Consider the following 25,206-nt stretch of genomic DNA (forward strand, 5'->3'; position numbering starts at 1 on the left):
ACTCTCTCAGATAATCAGCTTATTAGGTGGTGCTCTTGTGAAAAGGAGACAGATAACCTATGTTTGGAAGCGACACACATTTGAAGTCAAAATCTTAAAGTATTTAGAGTAACACAAATTCCAACACAGAACCTTTACTTAGTGCTTTATTTTATTTATGTTTGACATATATTTGATTAAAAGAGAATTTTTTTTAACCTCTGTGCTTTCATACTGATGTCGCCTGTGATGTCTAACCAATCACATTATATGTAGGCACAATAATGCTTTAATGAGACAAATGCTGAGTATCCTATTAACAGTTTTCCAAGGTCGATAAGTGTTCGAACCCTACTTGTAATTGATCTGTAAAGCATGCAATCAGTGTAGGTAGCTTATTTCATTTTCAGAAAGTAGTAGGACTTTACCAATTTATTTCTAGTTAAGCTATAGTACTTTTCAGGGCAAACATAAATTGAAACATAATCTGATGTAAAGGCGTACTTATTTAGAATAATTACTTTGTTTATTCGTAGACACACACCTGGAAGTTGTGGAAAGAACTTAGTCTTACAGATGACAAACAGGAGGACTGATTGTCCACACTGAGCTTCGTGGCAGACGTGATGTACTTTATATTCTCTGCATTGTACCATAGCATTTGTCTTTTTCATTGTCCCTTCTCAGCCACTAGGCAGGCTCAGAAAATAATGCTGAGATTACTCCAATCACTTGAGATTGCAAAGATAAAACGGCACAGAAGATTGCAAATTCAGTTACAATTTTATCAGCACATAGACTGCGGCTTTCGGGGTCTTCATTTGCATGAGAAAGGAGACGACATATTGTTGTGTAGAAGAATCTATATAGGAGGTACTGTTCAGAATAAAGAAAAAGAAAGAAAGAACCCAAGACAGACAGAATGATGATGTTAATGTGCATTTGAAAAGCACAAAGTTGTGGTGGATCACAGCACCAAGGAGAAATAAAACGAATCATGAATAAGCAAGACCACCAAAGGGGCAGAACAACATGACGGGTAATTAAAACAGTTTTATGTAGACTTAATTACAGCGATTTCTGAGGTCAGCCAAGTCAAGTTTATCTGTGGAGCGCTTTTAACAAACAGCTTTATCACAAAGTGCTTCTAGGAGAAAAAGACAAACCACAAGAAAACACTAAATCAAAGCAGTGAAATGGTCTTGATGGAGGAAAAAAACAGAAGTTCGTGGGATAATATATACGGGTGGCGTCATTAAATAACATTACTGCTTTAAATGTGTGCATTAGTAGTGTGTGCTTGTGTTTGTGTGGTGTTGTTGTTGGTGGTGGGGAATTGACACAAAGCGGGAGTAATGACCATCATCACTATTACCATCATCATCACAGGCTTGGCATTTCAAGAGCGCCATTATCGTCATTATTATAGCTAATATTACTGATGATGAGGCTTCCGTGGCCTCTCGTTGGCCCAGACTAAGGTATTGTCATGGAAACGGATGACAGAAAGGAGCGTAACTTTATTGAATTACTCCATGAAGCTATTCAGACCAAATGGGGCTTGAATGTTGCATTGTCTGTAAAGGAGCAGCAATGTGAAAAGTCCTGAGCAGAGACACATGACAGTCAGACGCAGAGAAGGAGGGACAGAAACAGGGATGAAAATAGCAGTTCACACTTATAAAATAGAGAAAAGAATACAAAGAGAGAAAAGATAGAAAACACCGTCAGCACTGGAGGGCATGTGATCGCGGAGAGCCACAGATGTACTGGTACAGAGGGGTAATCAACACAAAGGAATACTGTCTGATGGTTGGAAACAATGACACGATTCAGAGACAGTAATGTAAGAGAAAATCATCAGTACTAACACTAATGCAGACAGTGGGCTTTAGAACCATTGAGTTAATCTTTAACAGCTCTTCTACAGCAGGTTTAAAGTAGTAGTTATAAATTAACTTTATCTCTCTGCTTGATTCAAAGTGTGATAAATCTTATATACTGTCCTCAAATCCAGTACTATGCATTGCTAACACATGCAAACTGAATGTTTTCTAAAGTACAAATGTTACCTACAGGTTTTTATGCTATTTAAGATGAATGCAACCATCTTATTGTCTGTCAGAAAACAGAAATAGCATGATGGCCTCCAGTTATTTTCTGTGCGCTCACACAGATTTGGTCACAAGGTTCTAAAGGTTAGAAACCTCAGCTGAAGTTTCCTTGTGGGAAATATGATGTGTCACTCTCTGTAAGGGAAGTTTCCACTTTTTATTGTAATGAAAGGGATCATCTGAGGAAAAATAAATCAATGTAGCTAGATTCACACATTTGTTTGTTGTTTATCGGTAGCGGTCTAGGCTTACTCAAATATTCTTACTCGGAGTGTTTGTGAAAAAGTGGCTTACTACTGGAAGGTGGTTGAAATAGATTAAAATGACAAAAACATAATTAGGAAACAGGTAAAGTTAGTATTTTTGCATATGCTGTAAGTGCTGTCATGTTCTCTAGATATCTTTAGGTGCGTTCTGTCCAGTGGAGCGGATTGCTTTGCAAAAAAAAAAAAAAAAAATCATGTTGTGATTATTTGCAGATATTGTGCTATGAATCCCAATTTTAGTGCAAATTCTTGTAATTTCTTTTTCACCTGGAAAAATAATGGTGATGTGATTTTTGCTGCTGTGTGAACCAAACAAGCATGTTACTTCATGTCTAGATAATATAATTTGTAGACTGGAGCATGTCTTAAGCACCACAGTGCTTCATTTGAAACAGTATTTTACAACACATTTTAGCTTCATCAAAAAAAAATGCCCCCCTGTTATTAGATACTGTATTCAGCCATGTTGTGATTTTGTTTAATTGTTCAGCCCACAATTCTTTCTTCATGAAGAAACATTAAACACTGTGCACTCTACACTCTGTGTGAACCATAAAATGAGAAAAAAAAGCTTAAGAGACTTTTAAAATAGCAACAGTACATTGTCAGAGGCTTACATTGTGTTCAGATTTGATATTGCAGACAAATGTGAGAAGTAGGACTAGGCAAGGACTCATTTCCAGTAGAAGCATTTCACATGTTATTCGGTTTCGGTAACTCGTTTCATTTTCAACCGTAATTGTTTTTAAATGACTATGCTTAAAGTTCATTGGATGTCACACTGTATAATGCCATCGTGTCAGTAGCATATTACGTGCGTTACGCAAATCCATTTGTTTTCCTCATACACATTTAATTTAAAACAAAATGAGGAAACTTGATATTTAAATATGATTCGACAGACAAACATGAACAGATTCATGAAGGAAACAGCAATGATTTAGAGAAAGTCAGAGCCAAATGACGTAGCATTTTAAAACATAATAAAAATAAAATTGGAAATATTTATGATTTTTAAAAAAAAAAACTGATTGGCAGTGCCACTTTCTACAAGGCATTTCTGGTATGAACATTTCTCCAAAATGTACATCAGTCAACCAGTTACTATTACTCTTTTTAAATAGTGATATGTAATCTGAGGCTCATTGTACTGGCTCCCGTTATTCCAGATGTGTATCTACACACAGAAACATTATCTGTACACATAGTCACAGTAAACTCTGTCTCAAGTGCATTAAGGGTCCTCAAATCACAGAACAGCTTTCTATATAAATACTTAATATAAGTCTCTGCTTGTGAAAGCTGTGGCAGAAATGGTAAGAATGAGTTTTTCCACAGTGTGTAATGTCACACGCCAGTAACACATCAACACCAAAACACTGTGAATCTGAACTGCAACGATATGCAGTTGAGTTTGTACCAAGGTTGCAGTATATTTAGAGAAGAAAAGCACCTGTTTGTAGCTCACAGGGAACATATGGCTTCTTCAAGCTCTGTCACTGGATGTAGGCAGCTCAGATGTAGCTCTCCTGCTCCTCCTTCATAGGAGGAAGGGTTTGAGTCCCGACATCCAGTTCTTTCAAAACAGTTATCTCACTTGTTTCACTTCTCCCTGTTTGCTTCTGCTCCTCCTTTCGTTCTGTCTCAGTCTTTTCATTGCCTTCCTCTTCTAGTTCCTGTGTAGTTATTTCTGCCTCGCAGGGGTTTGGGTCTGGACAGCCGTGCTGGTTGTCGTGACTGTGTTTTGGGGTCTGGCTGCGGTCCTCGATTTGTCCTCTGTATTGGCTGTTGAAGAAGCTGCGGATGGTGTGTTTGGGTAACCCCAGCTGTGCAGACAGAGTGTGGACAGCCTCCTCGTCTGGGTTGAGGCCCACATCCTGGATGAAGCTCTGCAGGATTCCCAAAGCCTCACTGGACACGCTTAACCCCTCACCTTGCACCTCATCTCGACCTCCATTGTTCTCTGGTCCAAAGCAAACCCCAGCCCCGCCGTGGTCCTCATTCTTCACACTGGGCCACTTCACAGACAGCTTCTCCTTAACCTTGCCCTTTTTGTTGTCTCCACTGATCTCATCCACGCCTTCCTTGACCAAATTTCCATCCCTGACCTGCTCACTGCTCTCTGTGCTCTTGTCCCTCACTCTTCCGGTACAACCCCAGTCCCCACCCAGACTGCCCCTGTCTCCTCCTCCCCCTCCACCCAGTCCTTACTGTCCCCTCTCTCACTGCTACTGCTTCTGCCCTGCAGACGCATTCTGAGGTGCCCCCAGGTGGCCCCAGCATCGGACTCGGCTGGCGATGCGGTGCAGGGTTGCCGTGGAGACAGGTGAGGTCCGGCCTCGGGCTGCAGGGGTTGATGGGGTTGAAGATGGTGTTGCTGTGACATCGGGGAGTTGCGTTGGTACTGATGACAGAAATTAGAAGTAATTAGAGTAAAAAGTGGTAGTTAATGAGCTAATTTCCATTATGGTAATATGAATGTTATTGTGTTTCATTTTAATTGTATGGAATGAAGTAAAGATGAATTCGGCCTGCACAGAAATGTTTTTGTATGATCTGAAGTGATAGGTCTTACATATAATGAATATTGTATTTTTTTGCATTTTTTTTTTGCCTTTATTGCCCATATCCTGATAATGAATATATAAACTGAATTTAAATGAGGTTGAATTATTAATTTACAGAATATTACCCAATATCATCTTATTATTATGTTAGTAGAAGACACAGTTACATACAGGGCTAGGACCACATTTATTTAAATCTGCACTGTATGTACATATTAGCTGGGTACCAATATGAGCCAACCCAGGACATGCTAATCTGGTAACAAATCAAAGCTATTGTGGGCTGTTTGATCTGGATCTGCTTAGTTTTCATTTATGAGGTGGTCTGCAATGCAGCCATCCAGGACTGATATCTACAGAGCAGACCAGAATCTGAACCTGATCATGTGTAGTTGCCTTTTTTTGTCTAATGTTGCAATAGCATGTCATGCAACATACTGTACTCACTGTGTCTCACAAACAAAGTCATACACAATCAGTTTTCACATGTTAACAATGAGTCTGTGCCACAATCAAGCCATAAATCGAATGTACAAGTAATGGAAGTGAAATAATAATAAATAATTAGCCTCATGGATCATTGCTTAATGTGGTAATCATCTTTGTTTCTGACATCTTTGGCATTTAGCTGTCATTACCGCGCTGCTTTTCCGTTGCACACCCATGAGATCTATTGGCATTCACTGTGATGAATTTTCTTTGTATTCTCTTCTTTCTCTGTTGCTGTTTTTTTTTTATAGCTAGCAACATAGCATGACAAAACTCTACATCTGATGATTATCTGCCTAGTCCAAAACAGCTGTCTGTGTGTGATAATACTGTATTTGTCTTGTCTTTTTGTAGGCTTACCAGCGTATTGTCGTTGCTGAGCAGTGAGAGCCTGTCAGCGCAGTGCTGCTGTGCTGTCATGTTGCTGCTCTCCTGCTCGTAGATGGCATCTCGTTCAGTCTGCGACAGGCTGAGGAACCGCTGGATCATGCACAGGTTCTCCCACAGGGTCCGGTTCTCTGGACTGGGATCCTCCTTCCAGCGCAGCAGCTCACACAGCCAGCCCTACAGGAGGAGGATACAGCGCACACACAGCGACCTTTGTGTGAAGGTATGTGTCAGACTGAGCAAATGAAAATGTTCTGTGATATGAAACAGTCTGTCCTTCACCCAGAGGTCAAGCAGCTGTGTCGGCACACTCGTATACTTCGGATGTGCTCTTAAATAAGACCCTGACACCCATTGAACTCCACTGTAGCACATTTGTCTATTAGCCATGCCATATTAACAAGCTCATCTTCATATTTCTTTTTGAATATATGTTGATCTTACTGTCTGCAAATTGATTCCACAGACAAACTTAGGCTATCGTCACTGTGAAAATGCACAGGCTAAAAGGTGTATGTTTGTCCAATGCCAAGTAAGGTGGAAAATTTAAAACAGGTGCAATATTAGATTACTATATACAAGTAATTCTATTCATTAAGAGTATTTATGCAGAAATATCTTTCACAAAGTAATAATTTTAATAGATATTAACGGTTATACCTCCAAAATTGCAGGTGACAAGTAAAAAAGCAAACATGCTCCACCTTCTGTTGATCTTTTTACCAACATGTCCAGTTATTTTCTTTACACGTTGACTCAAAACCAGTTTCTGTTTATTGCCAATATACAAACATGAGCAAATAAAAGAGTAAATCTGAAGATGCTCAACTGGCTAATCTGAAGATCACAGTGAGATTTCCTCATCAGCTTGAATTGTTTCTGTATCACGACAGAAGAAATTTGTGAGTGGCAGACTGAGGAACGTAAAGCCGAGCAGGTTTTCAGATTCATGAACTGGAGCATGATTATACTTGCGAGCAGGCTGATATGCTCGCCCGCTCTCACACACACACACATACACACTTACACCTGGCTATAGCCCAACTCTAGCACACAATGCCATCCAGATGCACAGTGCAGATAGAACAGAGAGATCCAGCATGGTTCTGCCTGCCAAACAACCGGGTAATACAGAGACGGAGAGAGAGAGATGGGGGGAATAGAGATAGAGAGAGAGAACATAGAGAAAGTACGGTAAAAATGGAGGCCAGCAAAGAGATAGAAAAGGAACCTCGGGGGTTTGGGCCACCTGGCTGTACTGACATGACCGCTGAATGACCTCTAAACATCTTAATGATGAGGACAGAGAGAGCGAGCAAATTTCCAGAAAGGAAGAGAGAAGTTAAAAATTGGAGGTACGCTCGAGAGGAAGAGAAAACGAGACCGCTAAAATCCCCCCATTCCATGAAGGGAAATTATCCTCAAAACAAAAGGCAATAACAAGCTTATGGGGCCGCTATAAAAATGAGAACAATAAACACTCAAATCGTGCTTGTGTGCATATTTGTATTTGTGCATTTGTGTGTGCTTGTGTAATGGTGTGTAGTTGCATGTGCTTGTACAGTGTGTCTGTGTGCACAAGTAAACGGTGTGTGTGTGTGTATGCCGACTATTAAAGTGATAATTTAGGGCACAATAGCAGTCTGATGCACTGATGATAGTCCTCTGCAGAGTACAGCTGCTGCTTGATTATCTGGGCTTTCCTCCACATGCACACTAGCCATCCCTGCTTCTACTCAGGAGATGGAGTCATCATCATAGCTGCTAAATTTGTACATGTGATCAAGCGATGGAGACGATTGGGCTGCAATATGTACGGCTTTGGCATCAGACTCTGTTAGATTTACATTAACAAGAAAGCAAGTACCTGACTCTTGGAGGCGGCCACCTTAGCAAACAGAGCCTGAGATACCTTGGCTCTCTTCATCTCATGCTGAATCTCCTCATAGATGGAGGCACTGACACTGAGAACGCAGCTGTCTGTCCTCAGCCCTCTGTCTGCTGTAATTGGGGACAGTCTTGCCTGAAAAGAAAGAGGATCAGGTTCAAATACAAGCTGCACAAAGTAGGCTAATGGGCAGTGAGATGAAACTAAAACAGAGCGCAGACAAAAGTTTTCAGAAATGTGAAGCCAGTGAGAGATCGTGTCCTTTATGCGGCCCTAGGGGTGCTTGTATTTGGGGCAAAGAATGGTTGGAAAAAAAAAAAAACAGGAGACCTCACAGAAGAAAGACTCATTGGAGCTATTAGAACTCACGCAGTTCATATAATCTTTCCTGCAGTTTTGGAAAATCAAATAACAGAAGCAAAAAAAAAAGAAAGTCTGATGTGTTGGTTAGTGGACCAGTTAGTATGAGCATATCAAGATCTCTTTTTAACAAAATACTGCATTTTGAAAACTAATAAAATCACACAAATAATAGTCTACAGTCATGCTAGTAGCCTTACACATACACACAATTCATCATTCTGTTGGAACTCTTTTATGAGCAGAAACTCAGTTAAAACAATTCACAGCAGCTTCGCGAGGCTGACTTTCGATTTCACATCTTTCAGTGTTTCTGCCCGCTGACCTGTGTGGATCTGGGTGGTGTGTTGTTACAGCTGGGAGTGAACCCTGTCAGACTTCTCTCCTTCTCCTCCTGGTAGAATCGTTCCCTCTCAGCCTCGGGGAGCTGCAGGAAGCTGTACATGGCCCGCAGGTTGACCAGCAGAGACTGAGAGGCATGTTTGGGGTCTTCCTCCTTTCGTAGGATCTCTGAGAGCAGGCCCTGGTAAACAAACACATGTAAGATGATACTCACTGCTCAGTATAATTACGCAAAACGCGGTGATACATTATTGTGAGCAGAAACCAGGATTTGAATGTAGATTTGTAGTTGAAAACTGAGTATTGTTTGATTTAAACGCCCTCTTTTAGGCCTGCTAAAACACGGTTAGAATGTCTGTTTGGTCTTTCTGATCTTTTGTTCAGTTGTAGGGTGATGAAATTTCTCCAGTGTCATTAAAGAAACAAGTCAAAAATATTAAGTTGGTAGTTTAGAAGTGAAGAAAATACAAAAATACAATATATGGATAAACATAATTCTTCAAAGTTGTATTACAATAGTAGGTGAAATGTGATGTGGATAGAGAAGTCACTTTGATGCATTTAATGTTTTTCATAAAATCTCATGAATATGGATAGATATGGCTATGTGCTGCCCACCAACAAGAGCTTTATACTTTAACATAAGGTAAGAAATTGCACAATTACTGCTGTAACACGCACGCACAAGTAGTTAGAGTTACAGCTTCGACTACAAAGGTGGAATGTGTCCTCCGCTCTTCCAGAATATGCACTAAAAGGCTGTGGCGTGTATTTTTATCTTCCTCAATAAGTAAATAGTAGTAAGTAAATAATTTCTCGCTTGGACCTAGATGAAAAGTTTAACTCTTGAAAATCCTGGTGAAATACGGTCACACTGCGATCCTTCATCCAACATCTTGTAGCAGTGCTCAGTGGGACGCATGCAACGTCAGTCTCATTTAGAGATACTGATGTATCCTGTTTTTGGATTCATTCTTTTAGGGAACGGTTGGTGGTTTAAAGCTGGCATTGGGGGATTTACAGACTCTAAGAAGCAATCTGACTCCTAACACTTACATACAACCACAACTTACTGCTTTATAGTTTGATTTTGTATGAATGGATCAAGCACAGTATAACGCTTGAATTAGTGATCTTTTGTGGTGTAGTTGGCTGGATTTACTTTTGACTGAGTTAGACCACCGGTTTAAACTGGTTTCCAGTTGATGTCTGTAGCTTTATATGTAGCAAACAGATATGAGAGTTACTGATCCTCTTATTTAACTCTGAACTGCCACTTTTTTTCCAAAGCAGAGAAAAAGAAAACATTTAGCTGGACAGTAGGATGACAGATGTCCAATGAGGAGCCAAATGCACAGATAACACTGACTTCTTTTCCTTGGTTCTGTATGCTCAACATGTCGGCATACAGTAAAACTCAGTTCAACAACCTAGAAATCTCTTGTGCATCACACTTACAGGAGATAAACTTCATAGGAAAAATTAGGTATACTTTAATTGTCTTTATGCAAAGGTTGCCTGAAGAAATTTCTCACAAACTCCCCATATCCAACTATGGATCCTCCTCAAAGAGGCATCCAAAATCTTGCAGTTTAGTGTTTCACAGCCAGTTCCTTGTCACTGCTAAGAGTTCTACTCGCCTGTACAGCTAGCACTATTCTGCGTCTATCAGTCTATACAAGCACCACATGCAAATTGTAGGGCTTCCTTCCTGAAACGAAATGAGATTTCACGCTGGCAGAAGAATGGCAAGCGAGGAAACAGCCTTCTTATTCAAATCATGGATCACCGTTGGATGGACCCAGCATACCCTGCCTTCCAAAGAGACGGAGGCTTTATGTGAATCAGATGACAAATGCTTCCTTCACTTCTAGATGACATTTTGGCATCGTGCCCAACTTGCATGGCTGGCACCAGAGCACCTTGGACTTGGCAACGGGGAAACACGGGGGTGGATAATAACTAACTCGGCTTATTGTGATGAAAATGATAATGATGGTAATAATAATAATAACAACGGGCTTAGCCTGTCCTTTGAGCCCCATTTCTGTGGGCGCGTTGTTGCATCCGAGATGACGTGCACAGAAAATGTAGGATTTTAGTGTTGGAGAGGGAGATATGGATTCAAAATGAGGGACTGCATTGGGTAAAGAAAGGGAAAGATTAAAAAAGTAAAAATTCAATATGCAGATGAGTTAGAGACTAAATGAATAGAAGGGTCGCCAGTGTGAAAGGTGGCAAGATGGAAGGACGGCGAGATAGGAGAAGCGGTAGGGAGGGAGACAGCATTTCTCCGAGGGGTTGTGATTAGTTGGCCTAGCAGCTGCTTCAGTGCTGGCACCGGCTTTGTGCTGCAGAGAGCTGGCACAAACACACACACAGACACACACACACACACATACAGACACACATGCACAGGGGGAGGGGGGACTGCGGCAAAGGCCATGCCAATGTGCCAACCATCAAACACACATATTCACTGAGCGCATTATCGCTCCAATCACCACACCAGAAAACACAGGAGGTAATAACCACCAAACTGCCCCCTCCTCTTAACATACCTGGGTCCTGTTAAAGGCCACACGAGCAAAGATGGCCTGGGAGATGCCTGCTCGCTTCAGTTCCTCCCTCACACACTGGTAGATGTCACTTGGCACGTCTGTGGGTCCCAGAGAAGACCCTGCTGAAGTCTGATTTTGCAGCCCAGCCACAGGGCCTCCCCCTGAGCCGCACTGTACCTGCTGTGGGGTTTGGGAATCCGGGGCTTTGGAAAAGACCTTGGCAGGGGACCTCCCTACAGGCGGGTGGTTGAGATACTGCTGTGGTGATGATGAGAGACCCTGGCCGGCTAACATGCGGCTAACAGCATACTGCTGGTTGAGAAACTGGGCCATCACCAGCTGCTGGTTGACCATGTGGGAGCTGAGAGGCTGAGTTACCAGACCGGGAGGGTGCAGACTGAGGGGGGAGCGACCGTGTATGTTGGCTACTGCTGCACGAGGGAATATTAGGGTTGAGCCCTGATCAGTGGGGCTACTTGTGACTGGCTGCTGGGTGAGGGTGATATGTGTGGACTGGTCAGAAAAAGTGTCAATCTCTGGGGAAAGAAGAAGGAAAGCAAAGACAGATATACCATTATTAACGCTTTAAATACTGCAAATGAGTCCCAAATCAATAGTACAGACTAATTGTAGGCTGATTTTGAGTATGTGTATTTAGACTGGAAATCTAACAAAAAAAAAAGTACTGAGAATACTTTCTACTTGTGGTCAATTTTCGATCCCATGCACTAAATAGTAGAGGTATAATCAGCTAGAAAAATTGCAATAAACTGTGTGTGGTAGTGAAAATACTAAACTGCAAAAAAATAAGGCAGTTTGCTTTCTTTTTGTCAATTTGCAGTCACATTTGAAAATTGCAGTGTGATTATGTCTGACACTGTGTCTAGAAAAAATATTTTTACTTTGGAATTACCAATTTCTTCTACACTTACTGGTCATGAAATACAAATCTGAGCTTCATCAAAGTCACAAGTACAGATAAACACAATTTGTTAACCTTTGTTGAGGGCCTTCAGCAGTGTCTCTGTTGGGTCTGATCTCTGACTGGGCTACTCCATGAGGTGATTTTTCTTTCTTTGAAGCCATTCTGTGACACATTTAGGCTCCCTGTCTTGCCCCATCACATAGTTTCTACTGAGTTTCAGCTGGCGGACGTCCATCCTGTCATTATCTTGTTTGATACCGTGACAAAATTGGAAATTATGTTCTACTTGATGATGGCAAGCCCATAAGAAGCAAAGCAGCTACAAATCACAATGCTGTACCTTTGGGATGCTGTTTTTGGGTTGGCATACTGTGACCTTTTAATGGCATACATACAGCACGTTCTCCCCAAATGATTTAACCTTAGCTTCATCAGTCAAACACAAAATTTCCCTGGAGTATCGTGGAGGGTCAAGGTGGGAGAACGAACAGAGGCTTCCTCTGTAAAGTCATGCACCATAATTAGTGTATGTTAGACTCATGGACAGAGATGATAACCTTTAGCAGTTACTCTGGCCTTCTTTTTTAGTCATCTTCGCAAGGCACCTACATAAAGGAAAAGTTGCCTGAATTATCTACATTTATTGTCTGTCTGTCAGAGAGCAGACTGATTACTTTGTAAGTCTTTCCAGCTGAGGTGTCTTATCTGTGAGGCCTGGTTGACATCAGCAGATGGTGAATAAACTCAAAATGTTTTCATGAGTCTCTATAGTTCTTTCACACACATCCAATCTTGTTTCATTAATTAGACACCACGTTTGAAGACTCTAGTTGGATTTGACTTTTTTGGTGTAATTAGCCTCATTCACATACTGTGAATGTCTAAATAATGTATTTCATTTGGACAGTATGTAGATTTTTGCTCTCAGTTAAAATAGATTGTTTGTTCAGAATTGTAAGTAAGATGAAGCTCTGAATATATTTTAATTGAATGTATTTTCATATTTCAGAAATGGTAACGAGTTTATTTATTATATATTTTTTGTGTTGTGACTGCCAGAAGACACCTAGATGTACTATTATTACTATATGCTGCATATGTTTTGTATGTGAAATTGATTTGGGACATGGAGTAAAACATAAAATGTGCATTCAGTGTTCACAGGCGAGACTGTAATCTCTCACCCTTGAAGCATTTGGACTTCTTGAAGTGCTTGTACCATCGACCAAACTCATGACACTTGGCAGCTGACACATTTGCATAGTAAGTGCTATTTACAATAGATGATATCATACTCTGAAACAGAGGGGAAAAGACAATAGAAATTCATTACATTTTCCAGGCTCCTGCTATGGGCGGTCTGGGTGTCTCAGCTGTTCACACATCTGATATTAATGAACTCCGATCTGTGTTATTAAAAAGACCCCCAGGTAAATAGGATAATAAAGACAGATGAGTGTGTCAGTCTGTGAGAGCTGTGTGTCTTTCCGTGTGTGTGTGTGTGGTGAAACAAAACACTAGAGGTCATCAGAGACTGTGTCTCTCTCTCACACACACACACACACACACACACACACACACACACACACACACACACACACACACACACACACACACACACACACACACACACACACACACACACACACACACACACACACAGTTTTTCCCAAAAGACCATCCTGTGCAATCTTTACATCTGATTACACCTTTCATCTTCTCATATTTATTTTAATCTGCTTCTTGCAAACAAGAGAGGGGGGTTAAGGGAGTGATAGGAGAGAGAGAGATGGGGGAGGAAGGATTGGCTTGTATCTGATCTTAACACTGCAGAGAAGGAAGGAATATGAAGCAGAGAGAGATAGTGAACATTTTCCCTTTATCAAACCGTAGATGTCCTACGCACCCTCAGGCAAAATAACTGATAGACTAAGTTGATAATTATGAATATTCATAAAGAGGCCTTCCCCAAACACTGCATGATTAATGTAAATGATTTCTGCACTTGTGTCTGTATTTGCTTAATTAAACACACAAGAATTGAGGAAAGATCTTAAAACCAGATTTTTATGTTATTGCTGAATCAGTCAAGAGTGCAGAAAAAGCTAAATAGCAACGAGTGAGAGTGATGGACAGATAGCGTGAGCGAGAGTGAGACGGCTGATGAGACGGACAGACAGATAGTAAGGGTGACAGACAGGCTGGCAGTCGACAGGATTCAGATAGGCAGCAGCCCAGGCAGTGTAGCTTTTTAAGAGATAGCCATCTCTCTTTATCTGCCTCTCTCTCCTGTGCTCTGCCCCCACACCTTATCTAGCTCTGCATCTGGAGCTCCTGTCTAACTATTGGACCACATGCTTGCTCTTTGTCCTGCGTCAGAGTAGACACAAACACACACAGGACATGGAAGGGCAAAGACATTACATGCACATTTTGAACTAAAGTCAAATATATCTTTTTCTTTTTTTTGGTCTGCTCACTCTATGTGTGTGTCTTCTACCTGGGACAGTGGACACTCCTTAGCCAGGGTGCTCTGGTTCATGTCCTTGAGGAGCTCCTTCAGAGCGTTTCTCACTGTCGAGTGACTCCACTGCTCTGCTGGCAAGTCCTCCAGTTTGGGGCAGCTAAACAAAGAGCAAAGGAAAGACAATGAACTGCAGTATGTATTCTATATATTGTAGTTTTTAAGCTGTGCTCCAGCTCTGCCATGCTTTTTGGCTTTCCCCCCTTCACCCTCACCCCAACTGGAGGAGGCAGATGGCCGCCCTCCCTGAGCCTGGTTCTGCTGGAGGTCTCCTCCTGTTAAAAGGGAACCAGTCCTCTCCACATTCGCCATATGCCTGCTCGTTGGGAATCTTCCGATTCATTTGGTTTTCCATGTGTAGTGTTGTAGACTGCAATTTTTAAATTAGTCAGGCAAATCTCCATAATTAGTAATACTGTAGAGTATCCAACAACCCTTAAATTTTATTTTATTTTGAATTTTGTAGTTTTAATTATCATTTTTAATATTATGATTGTGTGGAAAAGTTGCAAGGCCAATCTAATTTCTATGCAAGAAAACAGTTTAGCTTGACAGCTGTTTTAAATGTGCTATTGTAGCACTCACTCTGTAATAGTTCATGTTGGCCATCAAGATTCCCAACATCAACAGACACCTGCCAGTCACAAGCAGTCACAGTCAGTCACTTCCATATTATTGGACCTCCTCACTGTCAGTCACAACACTTGAACCAATCACCAGCAGTCTCTCTCCCACCTGGATTCCACCCCATTCCTTTGTTTGAAGCACATCAACTTCATTCAGTCACACACAGCAGTAACTTGAACAACAGGATCACCCCACACCACTCATCTCTGGAAACCATTCACTTTTCACAAGCCTAGAAACCTGGAAATCACACCATCAAGGAGAAAGCGAGTTCAAACTCTTGCTAAGCATGTTGAAAGCTGTTTAGTATCATGCTAATGCTCATGCCAATGCTAACAGGCCTTCACCACTGGAACCATACTTCTGGATTTCTGGATGCCACCCACCTGAACCCATACTGTGCTGAACGTTGGTGAGCAACGAACCTGAATTCAGAACTGTCGTTGAATTGTCGAACTGTACATAGCACTGTCGCTTTTAATTGTTAAAAGTGAAGCTGCTGAATTATGATTTAATCGCTTGAATTACAGGTGAATGTTTGATTTATTCATTTATTCTGACTCCGATCTTCTGTTATTGTTCTGTTTTATTTTGATCATTGTTCTATCTTGATATATTCAAGTATTTTCTGTTTATTTTTAATACATTACCGGTAACCTAATTTCTGAGTCTTGTGTTCAATAATTTTCACACAGCTCCCAGAGCCGAACCTTTTCCTTAACCTAGCCCTAAGCCCACCTAATGGTAGCACATTTCTATTACAAGTGCTACACTATGTAAGTAACAGTGACTTGACTTAAGTATTGGACTTTCAAAAGACTTAAAGACTTCCCATAATGTAAATCAAAGGTGTCTTTCATTAGATACTAGACTAGGTTATGTTTTTAGCTTAGATGTTAGAAACTAAAAATGAAAGCCACGGAAGATTTTATACAATTGTTTTCACAGACTCAGTTGTTCTTTCTGTGATGAGTAAACTCAACCTCATGTGGAAAGTCAGTAGAAGATGTCCCTAAAAACTATCTCCTTGCTTGCTACATATGTAAGATCCCAGGCACGTATTCAGCCTAACGGAGAGCTGAGTTGTTGACAGCACTGCAGTAATCACACTCAGACTTTTATTCACACTCACAGCATGGACTTCTTGTCTAAATACTGAACCACATGCATAAAATGACTAATGTTGTTGAAGAGAACACACACACACACACACACACACACACACACACACACACACACACACACACACACACACACACACACACACACACAGTATAAATGAATGTCTGGGCTAAGAGAAAAAACTAAACACTTCAAATGTCACACACTGGGATGTTTGAGTAGAACAGAGGAATAATTAATGGCATTAATAACACATGCTTTTCCTGCTATATGTCTGAATGTCTTCTTAGAGAAAAAAAAAGGCGTATGTTAATTTGACTCCACATAGACAGCATGTAGATGGAGCCTGACTAGAACTGTAGTCACATATATCTGCTCTGTACCTGTGCAGTTGTATTTTGAGGGTGATAACATGGTGAACATCCTGCAGCATATCAGCCACTGTGGCATCTGGAGCATCTGTTACACAGGACAGAGGCACCGGGTTCCACCTTCCCACCTGGATGAGCCCTGAACACACACACACACACACACACACACACACACACACACACACACACACACACACACACACACACACACACACACACACACGTGAAATCTGAGAATGCTTAAAGGCGTAGCTGTGTTCTCTGTGAACTGTGTGTGTTCTGTACCTTTAGCCTGTGCAGCAGAGCTGTGTGAGTATCCCAGTGTGAGCAGGGCCATCTCTATGAGCTGGTTAAACAGCAGATCTCTCTTGACCAACACAAACTCAGCATGCTCTTCCCTCCTCTCTCCCTCCAACAGGCTTTCCCTGTGCTCCACCACGCAGAACACCGGCAGCAGGCTCCCTGAGGTGACACAAATGATTCCATGCAGCATGACATTTGGGGATGCAGTCCTAAGTAGTTCATTAGCTTATAAAGTAATGATTAATTTCATTGTCGTTTCACAAGCATTTTTTTCTCACAACATATTAATGCAATTCATGCTTTTGAGTTTCTTCTTTAAAATCTAAACATGTCAGAACCTAATCCTAATCAGAGTCACATTTACAGTGATGGTAGGACAACCCTCAGTTCATCAGGAGTCACTGCACTGAAGATCCGATCTTGTAAAGCTTCAAGTACATGTGACTAAAAATATCTTTCCCCCTCTGGGCTCCTCCTTTGCATCTATTCTCTAAACCCTTCCCCGTTTCAGCCCGTGTACCTCTGGTGTGCCAGCTCTTGCCCTGTGGCCTCGCTGCCGTGGGTTTCTGGGCCAGACAGGGGTTTACGGCCACAGGACTCCCCTGGCGGTTCATCTCCTGGCTCAAGGGTCCCACCTCGTGTTGTTCCAGTCGAGCCAGCTTAGCAGGAGGGGCCCGTGGGTCAATGACAAGATCACAGCCCTCTGATTTCTTGATTCCATTGCACAGGGGATCCATCTGTGGTGTCACACTGTTACGGAGATGGAGACAGTTAAACATCAAAGACTGGACAAGGTAACCTCACACACATCACTTAGTGGGGAAGATCAAAGGAAAAGATAACATGTTTTCAGTTTGGCTAAATAACTTAATATCAGAGCTAGAATAATCATGCTTTTAGTTAACAAGCACCACACACATCTCTGCGACACATGAACACTCTTTATTTTTATGCGACCTACTTTTCTTGTACAATGCCACGCAGAAAAGCATGAGTGAAATGTTCCCACTGACCCCTGGGGTGGCGTGAATTGTAAAAGACAGATGGTTAGCTGTACATTGCTTGAAAAGTCAATTTGAATGTAAATAATTCAGTGCAATAGTGTTATAAGTGGATGCTGTGGATCTATATAATTGATGGATGTCCACACTTCTGTCCATCTATTGATCCGTCATGGAACCATCCATTCATCATGGATGGCATGATCAATACGATCCACCTGTCTATTCCTTTCCATCCATAATAGATGAAGGATAAATATGTATGTGTGGACATAAACCCACATCACAGATGGATGTAAAAGCGTCCATAGAGGTCTAGTTATCCTTCATCTATCAGTCTATCGTCACTTAATATTCAGATGGATGGAGAGATGGATCTAGATAGATGGAATATTTTCACAACAATATTTGCAATATATGAATATTGACCCAAGACTGTCAGTCATTGGCAAACTTATTGTTGTTGACAATGGATCAAAAACATATTCATGAGCTACAGAATATAGTTTGGGAGCCAAAAGTCTGCCGGAGCCCAATCTGATTGATGGATGTCTCACTCTGTAGGAATAAAAAGTTACAATAATCACCTTTTTAATGTCTATATTATTATAAATGTGACCCCTAAATACCGTTTTCTATGAGTTGGGCACATTTTCCAAAAACGTTTTTTATAATAGTGTGAGGTTGGGTTGGGGTCTTTGTGCACAACTCACTTAACAAAACACAATTGTGAAAATAAATTTCCTCACACAAACTCTTTGTGATGGATCTCCACGAAAACACAACCAAACTCTAAAATTTAAAGAGATTGTTTTCTGGTAATGTGGTAAACTGACCATGTGTAACCATGGTGATGCGTTTGTGCTCTGACCCAATGTTTTGTTTCCAAAGAATATTACACATAATTTAAAATAAGTTTTGCAGTGACAGTCATTGTAACTAATGTTCTGTCTGAATATGCCCATCATCACTAAACAGCAATGAAATAATTGCACACTAAGTGCACATTTATTTCTGTACCTGTTAAGTGCCAGGAGAAAAAACTGTCAGTCATTTATTTAACAGTTCTGTGTCTAACAAGTAGTCTGAATTCAGAAAGCACAATGCTGACACACAAACACAGTCAGATGTGAAGGATATTCCTTTCAGCAGTGACCTTCACTCAGATGCAGCGATTAGAAAACCCCTCTAAATCCAGTAAAAGTCCACTGGATGCGCCAGTGCAGTTTCCCACAATAAACCCTGCTGTCATCTCCAGACGCGCCGCTGCGATTCACTTCGTTTTAGCACCTAGACGAGCTCTAATCATCCAACGTGTGATCCTGATGAAGTTTGATCGAGGTGAAACCAACCTGTTTCAGTCGGCACAACGTGCACGCCCGGCCTGCTATCATACATCAACAGTCCGTTCCTGGAGACACCGGCTGTATCCATATGTTTTGCTCGCTTCCATTGATCTCCAGCTGAGGAACGGATCCCCCGTGCGCTCCCGTGCGTCCTTTTCCTTCACAATAAATCGCTCGTTTAGCACCGAAATCGCCTCGTGTTTACAGTGTGAGTAGTTCTCTGCCTGTGCCCTCCCTTGTTCTCCGGCGGCGCGTCGCTTTTCCGATGAAACGATAAATTGGCCTCAGCGCAAGTTGTGAGCGACCTCCCATCCGGAGCGCCGGGACACGCTGCCTGTGTGGAGGAGAACAATGCGCGGCGAGGAGCTCCTGTAGGAGGATGACAGGCTCCCGATGATCATATATATGAGGCTGCACCGCTGACTCCGGGACAGCAGTTGTTGGTTACACTTCAAAGCCTTGTGCGCCCACGGAGAGAGAGGGCGGGAGAGGGAAAGGGAGAGAGAAGAGAGAGAGAGGGAGAGAGACCCCCAACACACACACTGCACAGACACACACACACACAGTCTCAGAAATACACGGCCCCAGCTGCATTAACATATGGTGTAATAATGAATTCACTAGCGCGCTCCGTAAATGTATTAAATGTGACAATTGCGCATAAATCTATTTATTATGTTCTCCCGCATGCTGTGCACGCACTTATTATTGTCTTTAGGGTATTGGAGCTCTCCATGGTAACAAAGTGGAGCAGGGCAAGGTGGAAACTGGCTCCCTGATATTAACTTTTGAAGGCTGATATTGTGTTGTCTCCAGATCATCCATAGCTCATCTTTAATATGTTTTTATTCCAAGAATGTGCTCCATGTCCCATCAAATTTAAGCAGGAGTCCTGTAATAAGCCAGACATGATATTATAGGGGCTATAAGTAGGCCCTATACTGCACTATAAAGTTGATACAGTACAGGGTATTGTAGTAACTTTTATGATGCAAAATATATATTAACTCATAAGGTGAGCAAAGATGCAGATGCTACAAATTTAACTCTGACACTGCTAAATCACACTTTAAAAACACTTCAAAGTGGCACCAACAAAAGCACCCAAGCTCACAAATATATTTAAAAAAAGGCACATGAAAGGGAAACATTTCTTCACTGTACCTCAAAGTGTTGATAGAGCTGAATCAATTAGCATAGAAAACAACTTGTCCTCCGTCCCGTTTACAGGAAGCTGCAGTCGAGCATCAGCGGACCTCCACCATGTGGTCCACTGAACACAAGATGATCTTCATGTCCGGATGAAATCTCTGTGAAAGATATCAGAAAGCAAGATGTGCTGTTTGTGTGTGGGAAAAAGAGGGGATGAGAAGGAGTCAGAGATCCTTCATCCTGGCAGATAATAGTCAAAGACTTGCTCCCGTGAAATGTTACAGGTCGGCTTTTTCTCCAGGCACGTAGATGTTGTGCAGTGGAAGTGTGTGTTTGAGGAGAGGGAGTGTGCTCTACTACTTTTGACTAATTAAACAAAGTGAATTAGCTATCTCCCCAGCCAGAACGAGTCATGGCTGGTTACACATCATTCATCGTGACTAATTCAGAGAGAGAGATGTCACTCAGCCGGGTGGAAACGTGTGTGTGTGTGTGTGTGTGTGTGTGTGTGTGTGTGTGTGTGTGTGTGTGTGTGTGTGTGTGTGTGTGTGTGTGTGTGTGTGTGTGTGTGTGTGTGTGTGTGTGTGTGTGTGTGTGTGTGTGTGTGTGTGTGTGTGTGTGTGTGTGTGTGTGTGTGTGTGTGTGTGTGTGTGTGTGTGTGTGTGTGTGTGTGTGTGTGTGTGTGTGTATCATTCTACTTGCACCTCTGGTTATGTTGCACTGTTTTTTTGTGTGTGTATGCATTTGAGTGCAGTCTACTACTGTTTTGTGTGTGCGTGTGTCTTTAAGTTTTCATTTCACCCTCTGCTCCACTATTTTATCAGTGGCTCGATACGTCGCCGATGAGGCTGGCATGCTAAATGATAATTAAGACCATTACACGCTCACAGAGCATGCTACCAGTGCAGCACACGGCTCCCTCAAATCGGAGCCTCATCTCAGGGGACACCCTACTACTCACACAGTCGTGTATCTCTCCAAATTAGGTTAGATTTTCATTCCACCTCATTCGCCATGGATGTGATGTGGTTATTATAAACTCATGATATGGTTAGTGAGCCTGCTGCCGTTAGATGGGTGGAGGCATCATGTTGGCGCGTTAAAGGGGGGAAATGGATTGCCAGCACTCAGTACTGCACATTTTCTGTTTCTCTTGCTCGTGTGTGCTCCGATTTGCACACAAATGCTTTACAATCTGATACACACAATGAAATGCTAAACATACACAGTTACTGACAAATGCATGCATGGAGGCGTTTGTGCAGACTGACATGCACAAAGCGGGGCTTCAGACACCAATTTTGCACTTTCATTCTCTTGTCTAGTGATGGAAAGTCACTAAGGGTTGGGTTTAAATACATATTTTGGATCCTTGTATGGGTGTTTCCAGTTTTCTTCAACACTGTATATCTTTTATGCTTTTACTCCGCTACGTTTCAAGGAAAAATGTTGCACTTTTTTGCACATTGTACCCATGTGGCAGCTATAGTCGCCAGTTACTTCATAAATTAAGGTTGCACTTATTAAAAAACAAACATCTTCAGCTCATGAAATTCAATATATTACTTAGGATTAAATGAATGTTTTTCATTTATTTCACGTTGTGATCCTGTCAGACACAGTGTCTAACTGTGAACTGTCTAATAAACTGCAAAAAAAAAAAAAAAAAACAGTTTCAAGTAGCACTTAGATAAGCTACATCAATGAAACACTGCTCGTGCATCGGTGCAAGCAACATTTCAGCTGAGCCAATTGCATTTTGCTTGCAATATTTATGCTCTTTTACTTTATTAGAATTTTGAATACAGGGCTTTTACATGCAGTGTACCAAGACAGTAATATTTTGGTCTTTTTCCACCTCTGTCCTTGTCATAGCTCTAATCTGACACATCCTAACCCAGAAACCTCGCCCTGCAAGCGTATTAGATGTCCATACAATAATCTTATCGCTGACATTGTGCCAGAGCTCGGCTTGAAGGCAGCTGCCTCTCCTCAGGTTTCTCCCGATCTGGGGTGGCTCCTCAGTCTGTCAGCGCACCGGCATGGGTATCAAACGCTGGCTGAGAAAAACATAGCCTCGGGTTAAGGTGATTGTGGTGTATGTATACAAATCAGAAAGTCTCTCACAAAGGAGGTTTGAATTCAGGGCCCTCCAGCTTTCAGATGAGATTGTGAGCCCAGGATCAGATGCAAGATGCTGCCCTCTTTGCCTATTTGATTGAAAAATTGATGGGTTTGGTTTTGTGGGAAGAATGAAAAACATGTTGTGGGTTGTTTGTTTAAAATGAGGGGAAGGGATAGAAAGTGTAAGCAGTGGGTTAGAAGATGGCACATGGGTCATACATGTCATCTGATAGTTCTATAATTGCTTCTATTAGGAGGTCGTGTGCAGTGATGACTGCAGTGTGATTGTACACGCCGCATATAAAATAAAGGCTTTTGTGAAAGTGCGTGCGCTAGATGAACTTATAGCCGTATCTTTAAACAGCCATTCCCTCTCCCTGTACGACACCCGGAGGCATCATAAAAACCATAAAGTTAAAATGCTGGCACAGTGTTGCGCTTGCAATGCAGCAGGGGAGTCCTAAGCATAACTGTATGTATTCGAGGGACAAAGCCAGATCAGACTGTTTAAATGAAACCAGAGAACACAGAGACACGGAACTGGAGCGGAAATCACAGTAAAACCATCGCACGACTCATTCAAAACCAAATCTATACAGATGAAACTGTCATCTTTACAGTTTGTATGATTGTGCACTCATTCAACTTCTGTGATGGAATTTAAAACAGGCTTGAGTAGCCCATTTGAAGGACTTTTATGCATGCATATTTCGAAATTAAATGCACATTTCTATACGGTCAAAATCTGGGAGCAGGATTTTAAAGCAAAAGTAAATTTTGGCGACCTCTAGTGGTGCAATCAAAAACAGCGTCTGACAAACTGGCAGGGGTGGAAGAAGTTTTTGCCACTTTATTTTTGCCAAAGTAGTAATTTTGTGCCATTAAAATACTTCTTTACAAGTAACTTATGCATTCCAGCACCTTCTTAGATATTATTTGAAAAATGTACTTTAGTATCAAGAATAAAAATATAGAAAAATCTGCTTTTACTTAAGTGAACCATGTGTTACATGAGTTGGATCAATGCTATTGCTGCATTAATGTGTATGTAGAATTCTAAGTTTGAGCTGATATTAAGTGCTTTATATCCTGTTGGGAAGTTAAATCTAAAGCGATGCAACATATTCTGAGATCCTTGTTTGCACCAGTGCAGTCCAGTAAGAACCATATAAAATTCAATTTGAGTTTGAAAAACTGTCCCGTTCACAGCATTGCAACAATACATTTTTCAGCTGAGCCAAAAGAGTTATTCAACTGTTTATTTAGCTTAAGAAGTAGAAGAATTTTCTCAACCCATAAAGGAAAACAGTTGTTTTGTTTATCACATACATTCAAAATCGGCACATCTGTGGTTTACACTGGAAAGCAAGAAAGAAGGACATGAGCAATTTTATTCTGAGAAGTAACAAAAGCGATCAGATGAATGTAGTGGAGCAAAAAATATGAGGATAAGGTGGAGTAGAAGTATAAAGATGTACACTATGGATGGACACAAGTAAAGGACAAGCAGCTCAGATTTGTCTTGAATAAATGTACTTTTTAAAAAAAATCAGATGTATGTTTTGCATCTGGTTGTTTCTTGTATAATTATAAATGTTAACAATGGTTCAGTCAAAGCAGTCTGTAAATGTGCACATTAGGACCAGCACTGAAACACTCAGCCAAGTTAGCAATGAGACATATGACAGACAAAAGGTTTATTTATATCATCACCTCACATAGATCACTGATTTTATAAGATATTTCCATCTTAAAATGGCAACAAACATGAATGAGTAGTAATGTTTTATTTGAAAATAAAATATATATATATATATAGAAAGTAAAGCTATCTAGACAGAAAGCGGTAAAGTTTGTATGTACTAACTTTATAGAGCCGTACTTCAACGTACAGTTTATCTCAGTGGTGTCGCAGCTACAGTGATCGACTGCTAATTAAACGACTGCTGAACATTAACTGGAATAAAGAGACTGTAATAAAGTTTTTGGTGAAGTAACACTACAGTCCACAATGACTCACTTTGAGTCAGCTGTCGCTTTGCTGTGCTCTTAAATGTAGCACACACACACACACACATAAAATGTGTGTTTGGAGCTGTGATCAGGATTAAATGATGCATTAACAATTTAATTACTCAGGTGAAGCATCGCTGTGCGTTGGCTGCCTGTTTTAATTTCATTAGCCGACGGAAGTATCTCTGTGTGCTTAACCGCTGCACGCCGCCTCACCTCTGCTGTGATTCACAAATTTCTTTATGCTGAACGTTTGAGTGTGTGGACTTGTTTGAAGCCACTGAAGTGATCCATGATTCACAGCATTGAGCCTTAGAGCCCCTGATGACTACACTGTGTCCAAATGACATAACTGCTGCAACAGCTGCTTCGCTTTAGTGGAGAATCCGAGTAGGAGGCGCAGTGCTTGACTTTTAGTGTGACACCGTTGGTAATGGGATTGACCTAGAATGGAATTGGGTTGTGTGTGTTATGTTTTGCATGCATACGTATGTGTGTTTGTGTCCGCGTGTGTGTGAAGGTTTCTTGTAGTTTGCTGGAGGCTCTTTGTAACTGGAACATAAAACTAGTAAGGGAAAAACTGTTGGCTGTACAGTTGTTGTATAGTTAAAAATGGGGGTTTGCAAATTTGGATTTTGTCATTAGTTGTATCAGAATTTGGAGTCTTCTTGCCTACAATTTCAGCGATGCTTTGACATGAAACGAGTGTATCTGACCTTAAAACAACCGTGGTCTTTATGAACAA

General features: G+C 41.3%; 1 protein-coding gene across 1 annotated transcript; it reads right to left on the reverse strand.

Moving 5' to 3' along the window:
* Positions 1-750: 750 nt before the first annotated feature.
* Positions 751-17,586, reverse strand: satb1a (SATB homeobox 1a). The gene is given in 11 exon segments (XM_022200613.2): positions 751-4,535; positions 4,538-4,763; positions 5,776-5,979; positions 7,670-7,825; positions 8,376-8,573; positions 10,954-11,489; positions 13,063-13,174; positions 14,379-14,502; positions 16,535-16,661; positions 16,808-16,984; positions 17,346-17,586. Coding segments are annotated over 11 exon segments (2,739 nt in total). The 5' UTR covers positions 17,563-17,586; the 3' UTR covers positions 751-3,873.
* Between the last annotated feature and the right edge of the window lie 7,620 nt (positions 17,587-25,206).

Source organism: Acanthochromis polyacanthus, chromosome 11 (assembly GCF_021347895.1).
Source record: "Acanthochromis polyacanthus isolate Apoly-LR-REF ecotype Palm Island chromosome 11, KAUST_Apoly_ChrSc, whole genome shotgun sequence".
Lineage (NCBI taxonomy): Eukaryota > Metazoa > Chordata > Actinopteri > Pomacentridae > Acanthochromis > Acanthochromis polyacanthus.